The sequence below is a fragment of the Aquarana catesbeiana genome, linkage group LG04 (genome assembly GCF_042186555.1).
Source record: "Aquarana catesbeiana isolate 2022-GZ linkage group LG04, ASM4218655v1, whole genome shotgun sequence".
NCBI lineage: Eukaryota > Metazoa > Chordata > Amphibia > Anura > Ranidae > Aquarana > Aquarana catesbeiana.
Genome location: NC_133327.1, coordinates 454,658,250 through 454,674,978, shown reverse-complemented (window position 1 = coordinate 454,674,978; position 16,729 = coordinate 454,658,250). Strand labels below are relative to the sequence as shown.

General features: G+C 41.9%; 1 protein-coding gene across 2 annotated transcripts in view; it reads left to right on the top strand.

Annotated features, from left to right (window-relative positions):
- The window catches only part of PDE10A (phosphodiesterase 10A), a 516,915-nt gene that overhangs the window by 365,591 nt on the left and 134,595 nt on the right, over positions 1–16,729 (top strand). For both annotated transcript variants that reach the window (XM_073627496.1, XM_073627495.1), the window contains exons 15-16: positions 6,321–6,404; positions 9,533–9,683. In XM_073627496.1, the coding sequence (XP_073483597.1) occupies positions 6,321–6,404; positions 9,533–9,683 (235 nt within the window). The remainder of the gene's footprint in view (positions 1–6,320; positions 6,405–9,532; positions 9,684–16,729) is intronic.

The following is a 16,729-nucleotide window of genomic DNA, read 5'->3' as shown; positions in this document are numbered from 1 at the left end:
TAAGGATTATGGAGGAACCTTAAGTGCAGCAGAAATTTTTTTGTAACCTTGGCCAGATCTGTGCCTTGCCAAAATTCTGTCTTTGAGCTCTTTAGGCAGTTCCTTTGACCTCATAATACTCATTTGCTCTGACATGCACTGTGAGCTGTAAGGTCTTATATAGACTGGTGTGTGGCTTTCCTAATCAAGTCCAATCAGTATAATCAAACACTGCTGGACTCAAATGAAGGTGTAGAACCATCTCAAGGATGATCAGAAGAAATGAACAGCACCTGAGTTAAATATATAAGTGTCACAGCAAAGGGTCTGAATACTTAGGACCATGTGATATTTCAGTTTTTTTTTTAAATAAATCTGAAAAAATGTCAACAATTCTGTGTTTTTCTGTCAATATGGGGTGCTGTGTGTACATTAACGAGGAAAAAAATGAACTTAAATGATTTTAGCAAATGGCTGCAATATAACAAAGAGTGAAAAATTTAAGGGGGTCTGAATACTTTCCGTCCCCACTGTGTGTGTGTGTGTATGTGTATGTATATATATATATATATATATATATATATATATATATATATATATATATATATATATCCATTGCATACAGTTTCGCTATATCTCACTGTAGGCCGTTCCTGGTGTACTGTTTCTAATATTCTTCAAGCAGGCAGGTGATTCAGTTAGCTGCAGTGTATCTAATATATATATATATATATAACTCTCGTGTGTATATATATCCACTGTATCCAGTTTAGCTATATCTGACTGCAGGCCGTTCCTGGTGTACTGTTTCTGATATACTTCAGGTGGTGTACACAGTATACAGTGCTGTGCACCCATACTGCAGTTGCTCATACTTTACTGGTTGTCAATACAGTACACCCATGGTTGTTATTAAACTTCTGTTGGTGTACACAGTACCGTGCACCCCTAGCGTAGTTGCTACTACTTTCCTGGTGGTGTATACAATACATACAGTGTACCCATAGTTGTTGTTACACTTCTGTTGGTGTACACAGTACCGTGCACCCATAGTGCAGTTGCTACTACCTTCCTGGTGGTGTACACAATACATACAGTCTACCCATAGTTGTTATTATACTTCTGTTGGTGTACACAGTACCGTGCACCCATAGTGCAGTTGCTACTACTTTCCTGGTGGTGTACACAATACATACAGTGATTATAGTTATTAAACTTCTGTTGGTGTACACAGTACGGTGCACCCGTAGTGCAGTTGCTAGTGCTACTACTTTCCTGGTGGTGCACACAGTACACAATACATACAGTACACCCCTAGTTGTTATTACACTTCTGTTGGTGTACACAGTACCGTGCACCCCTAGTGCAGTTGCTACTACTTTCCTGGTGGTGTACACAGTACAAAATACAGTGTAGTGTTTTTTGCTAAACAAAATTTACAGCATGTCTGGAACGCCACCATAGAGAGACAGACGCTCACAGGCCACTAAAAGAGGGCAAGCAGGCTCTGTGTCTACAGTCGACAGTGCTGGTCGTGGACACGGTGCATCCTCAGCACGTGGCCGTGGGGCACGATCGTCCTTTTTTCCTGCAGCTGGCCGTGTTATTGAGCCACAACATGCAGAAGAGTTGGTGGAATGGATAACAAAGCCGTCCTCATCCTCTGTCACCCAGGCTCAGAGTAGTTTGCCTGCCAATGCAGCTGCCAAAGCGGCCTATTCCATCAGCTCCATGTCAACAGTCACTCCTTCCTTAGCCCCACCATCATGCATGGAAGAGTCAAACTATTCGACCACAGTGTCGGGTACATGCTGCAGGAGGATGCGCAGCGATTTTAAGGCTCTGATGATGGTACCCAGGTTGAGGAAGGGAGTAACGTCAAACTAAAGAGAGAGGGTGCCCAAGAAGGTCAAGTAACTGGCAGTCATGTTCCCCCAGCTGCAGCATACTGCCAAGTTTGCTCCAGTGACGAGGAGGGAGGGGATGATGAGGTCACTGACTCAACTTGGGTGCCTGAGAGGAGGAGGAGGAGGCACATCTCCAATGAGGTTGGATGCCCTCCGGGGGGCAGCTTAAGGGCAGCTACCCTATTGCATCACACCACAGAGCTAAGCAGGTGCAAGGCGCTGCTGACTCCCCACATATTTTGAAAAGTTCTTTGGTGTGGGCCTTTTTGACACGTATGCAGCAGATCACACCGTTGCTGTTTGCAACATATGTCTGAAGCGTATCAAGTGTGGCCAAAACGGCAGCCGCTTGGGCACCACATGCTTGACCAGACATATGACGACCTCCCATGCAGTCCGTTGGCAACAGCACTTAAAAGACCCACATCAAAGAACAAGGCGGACCTCTCCTTGCTCCTCATCAGCTGGGATCTCCAACCCCACTATACCTCCAGTCCTCTCAGAAACCTGAAGGTATAGAAATAGGTAGTGGTACACCAACATCGGATTTTAGCAGACAAATTTCCCTACCCCAGTTGCTAAACCGTCGAAAGAAATTCGGTCCAAGCCATCCACATGCTCAGCATCTGAATGCTAGCTTGGTCAAATTGCTAGCACTGCGACTGCTGCCTTTTCAGCTGGTAGACTCTGCCCCCTTTTGTGAATTTGTGGAATGTGCGGTGCTTCAGTGGCAGGTTCCCAAACGCCATTTCTTTTCACGGAAGGCCATTCCGGCTCTCTACCAGCATGTGGAAGGCAATGTCTTGGCCTCGTTGGACAGGGCGGTCAGCAGTAAGGTGCATATTACTGCTGACTCATGGTCCAGCAGGCATGGACAGGGACGTTACCTTTCTTTCACGGCACACTGGGTAACTCTGCTGGCAGCTGGGTAGGATGCAGGACAGGGTTCAGTATTGTTGGAGCTTGTTCCACCACCAAGCCTCCAAAATGCTAGTGGTGATTCTGCCACAGCTCTCTCCACTCCCTCCTATTCTTCCTCCTCTATGGCCTCTTCCTCTGCAGATTTCTCCTCTGAACCAGCGGTGCTCCATAGGCGTTCAAGGGGCTATGCAAGCACTCAGGCAAAAAGATGCCATGCGGTGCTTGAGTTGGTCTGCTTAGGGGACAGGAGCCACACTGGGGCAGAGATTCTGTCAGCTCTGCAGGGGTAGGCTCAGAGGTGGTTGACGCCATGCCAACTTCAGCCAGGAATGGTTGTATGCGACAATGGCACCAACCTCCTCTCCGCCCTCCAACAGGGACACTTGACCCATGTTCCCTATTTGGCTCACGTCCCGAATTTGGTGGTGCAGCGGTTCTTGAGCAGTTACCCAGGCTTACAGGATCTCCTGAGGCAGGCCAGGAAAGTCTGTGGTCATTTCCACCGGTCATATAATGCCAGCGCTCGGCTGGCTGACATTCAGAGAGAATGCAACCTGCCCAAGAACCGCCTCATTTGTGACATGCCCACCAGGTGGAACTCAACGTTGGCAATTTTGCAGCAGCTGCACACGCAGCAGAGGGCCATCAATGAGTACCTGTGTGAGTATGACCAGGACAGGGTCAGGGGAGCTTGGCTTTTTTTGCCACGCCAGTGGCTACTGATCCAGGATGCATGCACTGTCCTGTCACCGAAATGGGATTTGTGGTATCAAGGAGAGGGATCATTACTGGCTGGCAACCCTTCTTGATCCACGTTACAAGGGTAAGATTGCAGAACTTATCCAGCCTTCGCAGAGGGAGCAGAGGATGAAACATCTTCGGGAGGCCTTGCAGAAAGGTTTGTGCAATGTGTTTCCAGAGCCTAGGAGGTTACAATTTCCTGGTGCTGGACAACGTGTTGCTGAGGCTTCATTCAGTCACAGAAAGAGCGGTGGAGAAGGTGGCTAGCTAACCGATGCCTTCAGGCAATCCTTCAGTCCTCAGCGGCCAGGTCTGACCGGTTCCAGCAACCATCGCCAGCGTCTGAATTTCATGGTGCAGGAATATCTAGGGGCAAGATCATACTTGGAGACCTTTCCACCAGAACATCCACTGGGTTACTGGGTCTTGAGGATGGACCACTGGCCAGAGATTGCTCAATATGCAACTGAGCTACTGGCCTGTCCTGCATCCAGCGTTCTTTCGGATGGCACATTCAGTGCTGCTGGAGGCTTTGTAACCGATCACAGAGTGCGCCTGTCCACAGACTCTGTGGCTCACATTCATAAATATGAATCAGTCTTGGATCACCAGCTACCAAGCACCTGATGCTGATGTAACCGAATGATTTTTCTATGGATGTGGGATCCCTTGAAGACTGCATATGCTGAATGACTATCCTATTATGCTGAGTGACTATCCTATTCCTCCTCAATTTTCATGATGATAGCTTCTAAGAATATTTTCGGTTCAGGGCACCACCACCACTACCTAATGCCCAATTTTTCTGCCCCTGTTTAACAGGGGCGGGTAATTACAATTTTTGATCAAATATTTCACAGCAGGTCCTGTTCCTGCGCTCAACAAAAGTATCTGTGAGGCTTTACAGTTTTGTGCCACCACCACCGCCTAAGGCCCAATTTTTCTGCCCCTGTTTAACAGGGGCATGTAATTACAATTCTTGATATAATATTTCACAGCAGGGCCCATTCCAGTGCCCACCAAGAGTAACTCTGAGGGCTTACAGTGTTCTGGTACCACCAATACCTAAGGCTTCATTTTCCTGCAGAGTGTATAGGGCAGGCGGTCCCCTATTTTCAAACATCTGACTTACAAACGACTTCTACTTACAAACGGAGGGAGAAAACAGGAAGTGAGAGGAAATCTACCCCTAGGAAGGGAAATTATCTCTTGTAAGAGTTAATATGGGAAAAAGGTGTCTCCCCACTGATGCTTTATCACCAATCCTGGTTTCCCTAATAACCCAAAATTTTCAAAATCCAATTGTCATTGGGACAGAAAGTGAGGTGAAATCTTCTGAACAGGGGCACAGACAGCAAAACAAATGTTACAGGGGTGATGATAACCCTTCCCTATATTATGCAAAAAGCTTAAAAATAGATTTTTTGGCTGGAGCTACACTTACAAAATGTACCAAAATGTTCCAAATTACAAACAGATTCAACTTAAGAACAAACCTACAGTCCCTATCTTGTTTGTAACCCAGGGACCGCCAGTATAGCGCTGTTCAGAGTATATATGGCCTGAACAGCAGCCCCACACCTTTTTTTTTTTTAATTAATTTGGGTGCGGGGTTCACCTTAATATTCATACCAGACCCAAAGGGCCTGGTAATGGGCTGGGGGACATAAAGACATTTTTGCTTTGTCTTTATGGGGTACTGAGTGTAGATTCATGAAAACAAATATGATTTTAACCACTTCAGCCCCGGGAAGGATTTGTCCCCTTCCTGGCCAGGCCATTTTTTGCGATATGACACTGCGTCACTTTAACAGACAATTGTGTGGTCAAATAGAGATTTCTTTTGGTGGTAATTGATCACCTCTGCGTTTTTTCTTTTTTGCTCTATAAACTAAAAAGTGTGACGATTTTGAAAAAAACACATTATTTTGTACTTTTTGCTAAAATAAATATCCAAAAAAAAAATGACATCATCGGTTTAGACCGATATGTATTCTTCTTCATTTAAAAAAAAAAAAAAAGTTACAATAAGCGTACATTGATTGGTTTGTGCAAAAGTTATAGCACCTACAAAATAGTGGATAGATTTATGGCATTTTTATTAGTTTTATTTTTTACTAGTAATGGCGGCGATCTGCAATTTTTTTCAGGACTGAGACAAATCGGACACGTTTGATGCTTTTTTGGGAACATTGACATTTATACAGTGACCAGTGCTATAAATAGCCATTGATTACTGTATAAATGTCACTGACAGGGAAGGGGTTAACACTAGGGGGCGATCAAGGGGTTAAATGTATTCCCTATGTGTGTTCTAACTGGGGGGGGGGGAGATGTGGCTGGCTAGAGGAGGAGATAGATCCTTGTTCCACGATCTGTCTCCTCTCCCCTGACAGAACTGGGATTTGTTTGTTTACACACAAAGATCCAGATTCCTGCTCTGTCACGAGCGATCGCTTGTGCCCGGCGGTCATCGGGCACGCGCATCTGTTCTGGGGACATGGTGCGGGCGCACGCACGCCTGCTACAGCGCCGACGTACAGCTAAGAGCCGACGTACACATAAGATAACAGCAGTATTACTATCCAATAATTCTCTTTTGTATTACAGGTGCACAGCTAAAGAGCAGACGTACACATAAGATAACAGCAGTATTACTATCCAATAATTCTCTTTTGTATTACAGGTGTATAAAACATGCTTCTCAAATTTGTATATATGTGGCTGTACTTGCTGTGACATATGTTTTATTTTTGTTTTTTTGTTTTTCAGTCATCATTTTGACATAGGGCCTTTTGAAGATCTCTGGCCCGCAATCTTTGTGTATATGATACATCAATCTTGTGGTAAAAATTGGTAAGGTAGTCAAACTTTCATTTTAATTATTAGTAGGTCTAAAGTGTAAGCAAAAGTAAATGAAACACTTTCTTTAATATCATTTGATGAACAGTATCATTATTTTTCCCCAAGACAGTACAAAGAACAATAAAATATAAATATAGTGTGTGTGTGTGTGTGTGTGTGTGTGTGTGTGTGTGTATATATATATATATATATATATATATATATATATATATATATATACACACACACACAGTGGATATAAAAAGTCTACACACCCCTGTTAAAATGTCAGGTTTCTGTGATGTAAAAAAAATGAAACAAAACTCAGTTGAACAACAAACTGAAATTATTTTAGGTGGAGGGAAGTAAAAATAAAAAAATAAATAATATGGTTGCATAAGTGTACACACCCTTAAACTAATACTTTGTTGAAGCACCTTTTGATTTTATTACAGCACTCAGTCTTTTTGGGTATGAGTCTATTAGCATGGCACATCTTGACTTGGCAATATTTTCCCACTCTTCTTTGCAAAAACACTGTCAGATTTCGAGCTCATCTCCTGCGCACAGCCCTCTTCAGATCACCCCACAGATTTTCAATCAGATTCAGGTGTGGGCTCTGGCTGGGCCATTCCAAAACTTTATTCTTCTTCTGGTGAAGCCAATTCCTTTGTTGATTTAGATGTATGCTTTGGGTCCTTGTCATGCTGAAAGATGAAGTTCCACTTCATGTTCAGCTTTCTAGCAGAAGCCTGAAGGTTTTGTGCCTATATTGACTGGTATTTGAAACTGTTCATAATTCCCTCTACCTTGACTAAGGTCCCTGTTCCATCTGAAGAAACACAGCCCCGAAGCATAATGCTGCCACCACCATGCTTCACTGTGGGTATGGTGTTCTTTTGGTGATGTGCAGTGTTATTTTTTTCGCCAAACATATCTTTTGGAATTATGGCCAAAATGTTCAACATTGGTTTCATCAGACCATAACACATTTTCCAACATGCTTTTGGGAGACTTCAGATGTGTTTTTGCAAAATTTATCAGGGCTTGGATGTTTTTCTTCGTAAAAAAAGATTTCTGTCTTGCCACTCTACCCCATAGCCTAGACATATGAAGAATACGGGACGTTGTTGTCGCATGCACCACGCAGCCAGTATTTGCCAGATATTCCTGCAGCTCCTTTAATGTTTCTTTAGGCCTCTTGGCAGCCTCACTGACCAGTGTTCTTCTCATCTTTTCATCAATTTTAGAGGGACATCCAGTTCTTGGTAATGTCACTGTTGTGCCATATTTTCTGCACTTGATGATGACTGTCTTCACTGTGTTCAATGGTATATCTAATACCTTGGAAATTATTTTATACCCTTCTCCTGACTGATACCTTTTAACAATGAGATCCCTCTGATGCTTTGGAAGCTATCTGTGGACCATGGCTTTTTCTGTAGGATGCTCTGTACCTATACATTATTTTCTCATACAGTATTATCTAGTTAACTGCTCTAATTCATTGGTTTATAATTTGGGCCATAGGTTGCATCCATCTTAATGATATTTGTTTTCGTGCCATAAATAATCTTTCTTGTAACAGAATCCTTTTATATTCCGACCATTCTTCCACCCCTAGTAGTCCCAATACACATACTTCCAAGGTATATGATACCTCCCTTTTCATAATACTTGTCAATTTATCTACCACGTATTCCAATATTCAGCTATTTCAGGACATGACCACATCAAATGTATAAAATCTGCCTCTGGATAGTGGCAGCGTCTACAATCAGACGAGGTCATTCTTCCAATTCTATGCATTTTCTGAGGGGTAAGATATGTTTAATGGATAATATACCGTTGAATGGAGACACTCTCATATGCAAAGAACAAATCCTACCGCATTTCTCTTCTGTCATGTCAGGTCTGGGAGCACTTCCATTTATCTCTTATTTTAAGTGGCGAGCCACTTAACTTGCCCCTCAACAACTGAGAGTATAGAGCAGATATTAGACCTTTTGGTCCTTGTGATCGTAATATACCTATTAAAGGATACTTGGATACCTTAGGGTCTTGACGTCCAAATTGAGCCTGAATCATATGTCTTAGCTGTAGGTACTTATAAAAAAACGTATGGGGAATATCATATTGTTGACTTAAGAATTCAAATGTTTGCAAATTTTTATGATCATATATCTGTTTTAATGTAACTATTCCCCTCTTCCTCGAAAATTCATATTCAGTTGCTCTAGAGAGAGGTTATCCCACATGGGGGGTCTCTAGGAGGCTATCTCTAAAACCTATTAGTTTTGTGAACTCTCTCCATACTGCCCCAGCCAATATTACTATAGGTATCTCTATTCTAGGTAAAAAGTTGATTTTGGCTTCTGACCCAATCAATAGGTCTTTTACCTGTAGTATCTTCAGTAAATGTCTTTTCATCCCATTTTTATTTTACATCACCCATGTCTTTGTGAGTGAACAATCTTAACTTAAAGCAGAACTTCACTCTCTTAATCAAGATTGACTATTTTTAATCCTTATGCTGGAGCATTAGTAAATGATGTCATACATCCTGGGTGCCTTAGGTAGGGGAGGAGGTGTTTTCTCAGCTAAGCACAGCTAAGAGGTGATTTCTCAGCAAAATAAAGCTTTAAAGCATGGACGGATGGGTGAGTTTGCTCTGAATATTAAAAATGAATGAAATTTATGTTTTTGGTTTGTTTGGCTCAGGTGCAGTGTCGTTATGCTTTAAGATAACCTTGGGTACCAGACCATAAACAATAATGTTATAGACATATCTGCTGGAGTATAGAGCCAAAACTTATTTCTTGCTTTTGTATAGATTAGGGAATGGTTAAAACCCCCTGTCAAGCTTCTTTTTTTTTTTTAACTATCTTTCTCCTATTGGGAGAAATACCACCTCCTTCCTTCACAACAGTATGTAAGAGAAAGTCTCTCCAAAATAAAGAAATCCCCTCTTTAATAACTGCTACTGGAACTAGAGTCCCAATTAGAAGTTTTCTTCTCTTTTTCTGTTGTGCTGCAATTTAAAACTTTGGATTATGCCTTATATTACATTTTAATGTGAATTGATGACTTTTTTTGTCATATGGTATCATTTCCTAACCTGTTTTCTTCTTTTTTTCAAGCTTTGAGCTGGAAAAATTGTGTCGTTTCACTATGTCAGTGAAGAAGAACTATCGACGAGTACCTTATCATAACTGGAAACATGCGGTAACCGTGTCGCATTGTATGTACGCCATATTACAGAATAGCAAAGACCTATTCACAGAGTTGGAGGTAGGATAATATCTGTTGCTTACCCCCTTTTGTGATTGCAATATACATTTTAGGTTGAAATGGTAAATGCTCCTTGCTGGGTGAATGTAAATTTGCCCTGCATCAGAGAACTAGGAATGCACAACTGCGTGTGTTCCTAGATCTCAGACCTGCTATCAAGAAAATAGTCATACAGATATTGGCAAGTTAACTGAAGCATACTGATTCTACACTTGGTCTGGTCATCTAAGCTCTAATAAACTGTGGCCATGAAAGGCTTAATAAACCCATGTTTTCTTTACAAAAGGCTCCACTTATATCTGTGTCCAAATACTTTTTGGGTACGTTATTTTTTTTAAATCAATACATTTTTATTGAATATTTCACAGAATATAAGTGAAAAAACATGTAGAAAAATATTCGCTTAGACATGCATTTCCTTAGTTTATGACAGTCTTGAGGATTATTCCATAATAAAGTCTGTATACAATAGACATGTTAACCAAGGTAAAAAGTGTGATATATAACTTGCTGGATCAAAAGCGAATTACACCGCTCAGGAGGTGAGCGGTGTCCCCCATCCCTCTTTTGGGGGTTATTGCACTGTTTTCATTGTTAGATAATGTCTAGTGTTAGTCTAAGTAATATATGAAAAGAAGTGATGTTCAAAGAAGAAAAATAAAAAAATATATAAAAGGATACAATAATATAAAATAAAATTAGGAAAAAACACAGTCAGATTGTTATTTCCCTTTGGATATGGTTTATAAGTGATACATTTAGGTTGTATGTTTTATTGTGTACCAATCTACCCATTTTCCCATATTTTTTGGGCTTTACTATGATTGTTTTGGGTTCGATGCATATAACATCTCGTACGCTGCATGAGTGTCAGTCGTAGTTATTACTTCATGAAGAGACGGGGTTAGTTGATCTCTCCAATGGCGCATTATCGCTAGTCGTGCACTCAAAAGGATGTGTACTGCTATGGTCCTGTACTCTGGTGGAATTAACTCTATGTCCAAGGATAAAATTGCATTTTCCGGTGACACGGGTACTTTAATATTCAGTACTTGTGAAATTGTACCATAAACTCCCTTCCAAAAGGGGATTATATTAGGGCAAGACCAGAGTACATGGTACAATGTTCCCATAGCACCACAGTTTTTCCAACAGGTATTGGAACTTTGTGGGGAGAATTTAGCTATCCTTTAGGGTGTCCGATACCATCTGAAGAGGATTTTCTGTGATAATTCCCATAGATTTATACTCTTTGTCGCAGCATACGTGATGTGTAGTGCCTTTCGCCATTGTTCCAGGGAGTAAGAGGTATCTAAGTCCTTCTCCCAGGCAGTCATATGAGTCGTGCACTCAAAAGAATGTGTACTGCTATGGTCCTGTACTCTGGTGGAATTAACTCTATGTCCAAGGATAAAATTGCATTTTCAGGTGACATGGGTACTTTAATATTCAGTACTTGTGAAATTGTACCATAGATTTATACTCTTTGTCGCAGCGTACGTGATGTGTAGTGCCTTTCACCATTGTTCCAGGGAGTAAGAGGTATCTAAGTCCTTCTCCCAGGCAGTCATATGAGTCGTTTTTAAAAGTATATCCTTATTCTTCAGTATATTATAGAACAACAATATACCTTTAATCTTGGTGGTAGAGTTTGTGTAGTGTTGGAGTACCCTCCATGGCATCTCAATAGTTGTTTCCAAGTTGGAGCGTAGCAGATGTGTTATTCTATGGTATGTGTAATATTCTGAGTTAGCTAGGTTGTATTCAATTTGTATAGCCCTGAAAGTTTTAGGAGTTGGACCAATCATTATATCTTCAATTCTTTCTATCCCCTTTTCCACCCAGCTTGAGACATTTAAGTCAGGGATCCTCCCGCCTTCCTAGTGTTGATTAGTTTGGAGAATGCACATCTCGCCCTCCTCCCTTGCCAAAGATATCGGTTGATCATGGATTGGGCTTTAATAAAGAAAGTATTAGGTTCTGGAATAGGGATGGTCCTAAATAAATATAGAAATTGTGATAGCAGTACCATTTTAAAGGCTGCTAGTCTCCCGGACCAGGATAGTTCCGTTTTTGCTAGATCTTGAAGTCTGGAGTGTAGTTTGTCTATGAATGTGGAGTAAGTTAAGGTGTGCCTAAGTAATTAAGGTGTTAAGATGATGCCTAAGTAATTTATACCAGTGGTGTTCCACGTGTATGGATATAACTGTTCCATTTTGCGCCTAGTTTTAGGAGGTATGTTGATGCCAAGGATGTATGACTTAGTGTCGTTTACTTTGTAATAGGATATACCATTGAACATTTTGAGTGTTTGATGTATCGAGGCTAATGAGGTCTCCACGTCATGAGTATAACATCGTCAGCGAATAGACTAATGGTGTGTGTTGAGTTGCTAAACCTATGTCCTGTAATTTGAGGGTGGTTGCGTATGTAACTCGCCAGAGGTTCCATGAGGAGGTTGAATATTAATGGTGAAAGTGGGCACCCCTGGCGAATTCCATTTGTGATATTAAATGGAGTGGAAAGTACCCCTGAGGTGTAAACCTGGGCAGAGGGCTTGGAGTATAATGCCATAATTGCAGAAAATATAGTGCCACTGAATCCAAACTTCTCCAATACCTTAGCAAGATATCCCCAATGTATCCGATCGAACACCTTCTCTGCATCCAAAGCTAGGAGCAGAGAAGGCGTTCCCTTCAGATTTGCTTGGTGGATTATATTAATTAGGTGCCTAGTGGCGTCAGTAGTTTGACGTCCTTTTGTAAATCCGGATTGGTCCATATGTATAAGCTGTGGAAGTATGTCTATTAGCCTTAGTGCAATCAGTTTGGCATATAGTTTCAGGTCATTAGTAAGTAATGATATCGGCCTGAAATTCTGTGGAAGAGATGGTTCCTTCCCTGGTTTGGGCAGGATGATTACAAGTGCTTTCAACATTTCTGATGGGAAGGAAGAAGAGGCAGCTGCAGCGTTGAAAATAGTGGTTAGGGGTGAGAGGATGTACTTGAATGTTTTATAGTATTCTCCTATATATCCATCAGGACCTGGGAACTTGTTTAGTGGTAGCGTATCAATAGCTTGAGACACTTCCTGGATTGTGAAGGGAGAGTTAAGGTGCATTAGTTGTGTTGTGGTTAGTTGGGGAAGAGACACTTTCTTCAGAAAGCCATTTATTCCCTCGGGGGTTGGTTGAATGGTATGTGGATCATCTGCAAGGTTGTACAGAGATCCATAATAATGGCTAAATGTGTCGGCTATGTTTTGTGGGTGATGATGTTTATCTTTAGTGAGCGGGTGTAAGATGTATGGTATCTTGGTTTTGTACCTGCAGCCCCGTCAGCGCTGTGCTAGGAGTTTCCCCTCCCTGTTACCATTTAAATAATAATTCATGTTTAGAGACCTAGTAGACTTTTCAAAATTTCCTAATAATAGTATTCGAAGATCATGTCAAAGTTGGGATAATTGTTTAGAGATTGAGAGTGTGGGTTTTTGTTTATTACTGATTTCTAAGTTGTGAATTTTGTTTGTGAGATCCTGTAATTGCTGTTGGTGCTGCCTCTTCCTCCTGGCCCCCAGTTTAATAAAAATACCCCTCATGAACGCCTTATGGGCATTCCAGAGTGTAAACTTATCATCCACAGAATCTACGTTTTCGCTAAAATATTGCAATAAATGTTGTTCCAATATAGTTTTGTTAGGCTTTTCCTGTAAAAGAAGCGGGTTAGCTCTCCAGATTGGAACAGGGTTTGAGGAGAATGAGTCACTTATTGTCAGCACTACAGGCTCGTGGTCTGACCACGTAATATCATTTATGGATGCTGCTACAGTTCTGGTCAAGGTCCATTGATCTACTAGGAAGAGATCAATTCGTGAGTATCACCTGTGTGGTGAAGAAAAAAAGGTGAAGTCTTTTTCCCCTGCATGAAGGCATCTCCAGGCGTCTAATAAGTTTTTCTGATGTATAGTATTTTGAAGCATTTGGGTTGTTCTGGTGGGGGTGGAGGTGGAATCAAGGTGTGAGTCTGGGATAAGGTTGAAGTCCCCACATATCACCAGAGCTACTTTTTTGGTGGGCCCGTATCTTTCGAAAGGTTTTGTTAATAAAGTGTATTTGGTTAGTGTTCGGGGCGTAAAGATTCACAATAGTGTACGTTGAGTTAATTTCGCAAATTAGTATTATGAATCATCCTTGTGGGTCTGCAATCACTTCATATTGATGGAATGAAACAGTGTCCCTTATTGCAATAAGAACTCCTCTTTTTTTTGAGTCTGCATTTGCAGTAAAAATATGGGGGAACTGCTTTTTTGTGCATTTTGGAGGGGGGGGGGGGGTTGAACTATTGAAGTGCGTTTCCTGTGCAGATAGGACATCACTTTTGAATTGTTGGGCTTCCTTCCATAATGACTTATGCTTGACAGGGTGATTCAGTCCTTTGGTATTTATAGAAAGAATTGTCACCCCCATGTGGACAGAGAAGGTTTATTTGTTTGACATTCTGTGTACATATAAGTTCTTTTGTTAGTGGAGAGCTCCCTCAAGTGGTCAAAACCGATATAGGTTGTTTTGCTAAGTGCTAGTGCAGACCAGAGAAGTGTTGTACTCATATTTTAAAGTGCAGGCATCTTTCCAGTTCTATTATCAGCCTGGCTATGCTGGTGAGGTCTCCTTGGAGGTGTTGATCTGGGAGAAACAGTAGTGGCTCCGTCTGAGAGCTGTAATGTTCTGACTGTATTGGAAAAATATAGTAAGAAGAAAAACAAAACTATGACTATGAACATAAATACTTGAACTTTGAATAACATTAAGCTTTTCAAGTGAACATTGCAATCCAAGCATGGGTATTTCATACCCGAATGCAGCATTTTGCTGCTCAAGTGGTTTCAAAGGGGTGAGTTTGTGAGCCAAGAGAGGCTACTCTCCCCATAGAACTGACAAGAATACTTATTTGCTTTCCAGATGGTCAGTGTCTTTTAGCATTCTCAGCCGTGACCTTTTGCCACTCAGGACCCGCATGAGGAATACTCCTAGGGGAGTCAGGCCTGCTGACAGGCTCTGGAAGTCTCTGCCATTCTTTGAGCGGAGATAGACCTTTTTCCAGTAAGTTTATGGTGAAGGTATGGCCCTCTTTGGTAATCATGATTTTTGTGGGAAAGCCCCATCTATAGTTGATCTTATGATTCCTGAGGGCTTTGGTGATTGTGGTGAGGCTCCTTCTTTTCTGGAGGGTGTATTGCGATAAATCTGCAAAAAATTGCAGATTTTGATACTGTGGGGAAATGTGCTCCTTGGTGCGCATTACAGACATAAATTTTTCTTTTACGTGGTGAAAATGTAACCGTAGTATTACATCCCTAGGGATGTGGTCGGGGAGGTATGAAGGTTTAGGCAGGCGATGGATCCTGTCTATGGTCACATCTAGATCCGTGAGTTCAGGAGGGATTTCTTTAAACAGAGTAGTGGTGTACTCACACAGGTCTCCTTGCTGTATAGACTCTGGGATCCCTCTGATTTTTAAGTTATTCCTTCTATTTCTGTCCTCCATGTCAGCCATTTTAGATTTGAGCTCTTTTATTACCTCCTCTTTTTCATCATGGGCATCTACTAAATCGTTTACAGTCGCTGCAAACTTCCCCATCTTGTTTTCAATGTGCCCCACTCTGGATTCTACAGCCTGTATCTCCTTATTGAACTTTTGCATGCAGGACATCATGTCAGTTTGGATTGAGCCCCTTAGGGACAGTAACACGTCCTTCAGTACTGTGTCCATAACTGGCTGGTTATTCGTTGGGAACACCTCATTGCTGTCAGGCAGCTCTCTAGTGTCCTCCCCAGAATCAGTGCAGGGACTAGCTGTGGGGCTGCATCCAGAGCCATCCATCCGGAATTTGGCTTTAGCTGGGCCGGCAGACTAAGGGGTATTAGGGTAGGATTGCTGGCTGCCTGTGGACCCACTATTTTTGCTGATAGATGCAGAGTTAGCTGGGGTGGAGTGTGTGTTATAGGCCGGGGTGGATATACGGCCTGCGCCATCTTGCCTACCTCAATGTGTCTGCCATGTAACGAAATCCATCAGTTTCTGGGGCTTCCTGAGTTCTTTTCTTTTCCTGGCCATTGTCACCGATGCTATGGTGTGCAGATTGCTCTGTTTTTGGGGTGAAAACCCCCTCTGGAAAGTTGCTGTGTGCTGCTGTCTGTCTGTGGGAAGAGAAGCTCGGCTCTCACACTTCCATCTCTCTCTGTAGCCGGCCACACCCCCCCCCTTGGGTAAGTTATTTTAACCTATGTTGGATAAATAATAGAATCTGGCTGCTATGGGTAATAACTGCATTTTCCCATACTGAACTTATTTTGCATCAGCTCTGCAACATTTACGCTATACATTGGTGAGAATTTTCTTAAACTGAACAAGACAGAGAGAGGAATTTATTCAAACTGGAGCAGACAGAATCTGAATATGTGGTGCATGGCGATCAGTCAGCATCTGTCTTTCATTTCCAAAACTTAACTAAGCAAGCTGAAACTAGAAGCTGATTGGTTGCCATGTACAGTTGCTCCAGTTTTGATATAATCACCCAAAATCTTGAGCAGCTGTGCATAGTAACAAATCAGATTTAGCTTTAAAAATGAAAGTTAGGAGCTGTATTGGTTGCCATGCACAGCTCCTCTAGATTCTGTCTGCTCCAGTCTTTGTAAATTCCCCTTATTGTGTCTCTTGGAAAACGAGCTGGGGCTAGCACCCACACAAAAGAGCTGTAACAAGCTTAATTCATTCACCTGGAGCAGCGTCTCCTTCACTTCATGGACATTGTACAGCCAGTGAAGTCAGCAGCTACTAATACCCAGGTAAGTTCTGGTTCTGTTTCAGCTATGACCAATGTCACCCTGCAGCAGTAGATCACTATTAGAAGTGAAAACTGCTGCCTGCAGTAGAGACCTGATGCAGACCCCTCTTGAAGAAAAAAGTATGTGTATATATAACCGTGCCTTCCACTATGTAAGTTTAAGCAAAAGACACACAACTCTGTAAGTTTAAACAAAAGATTTG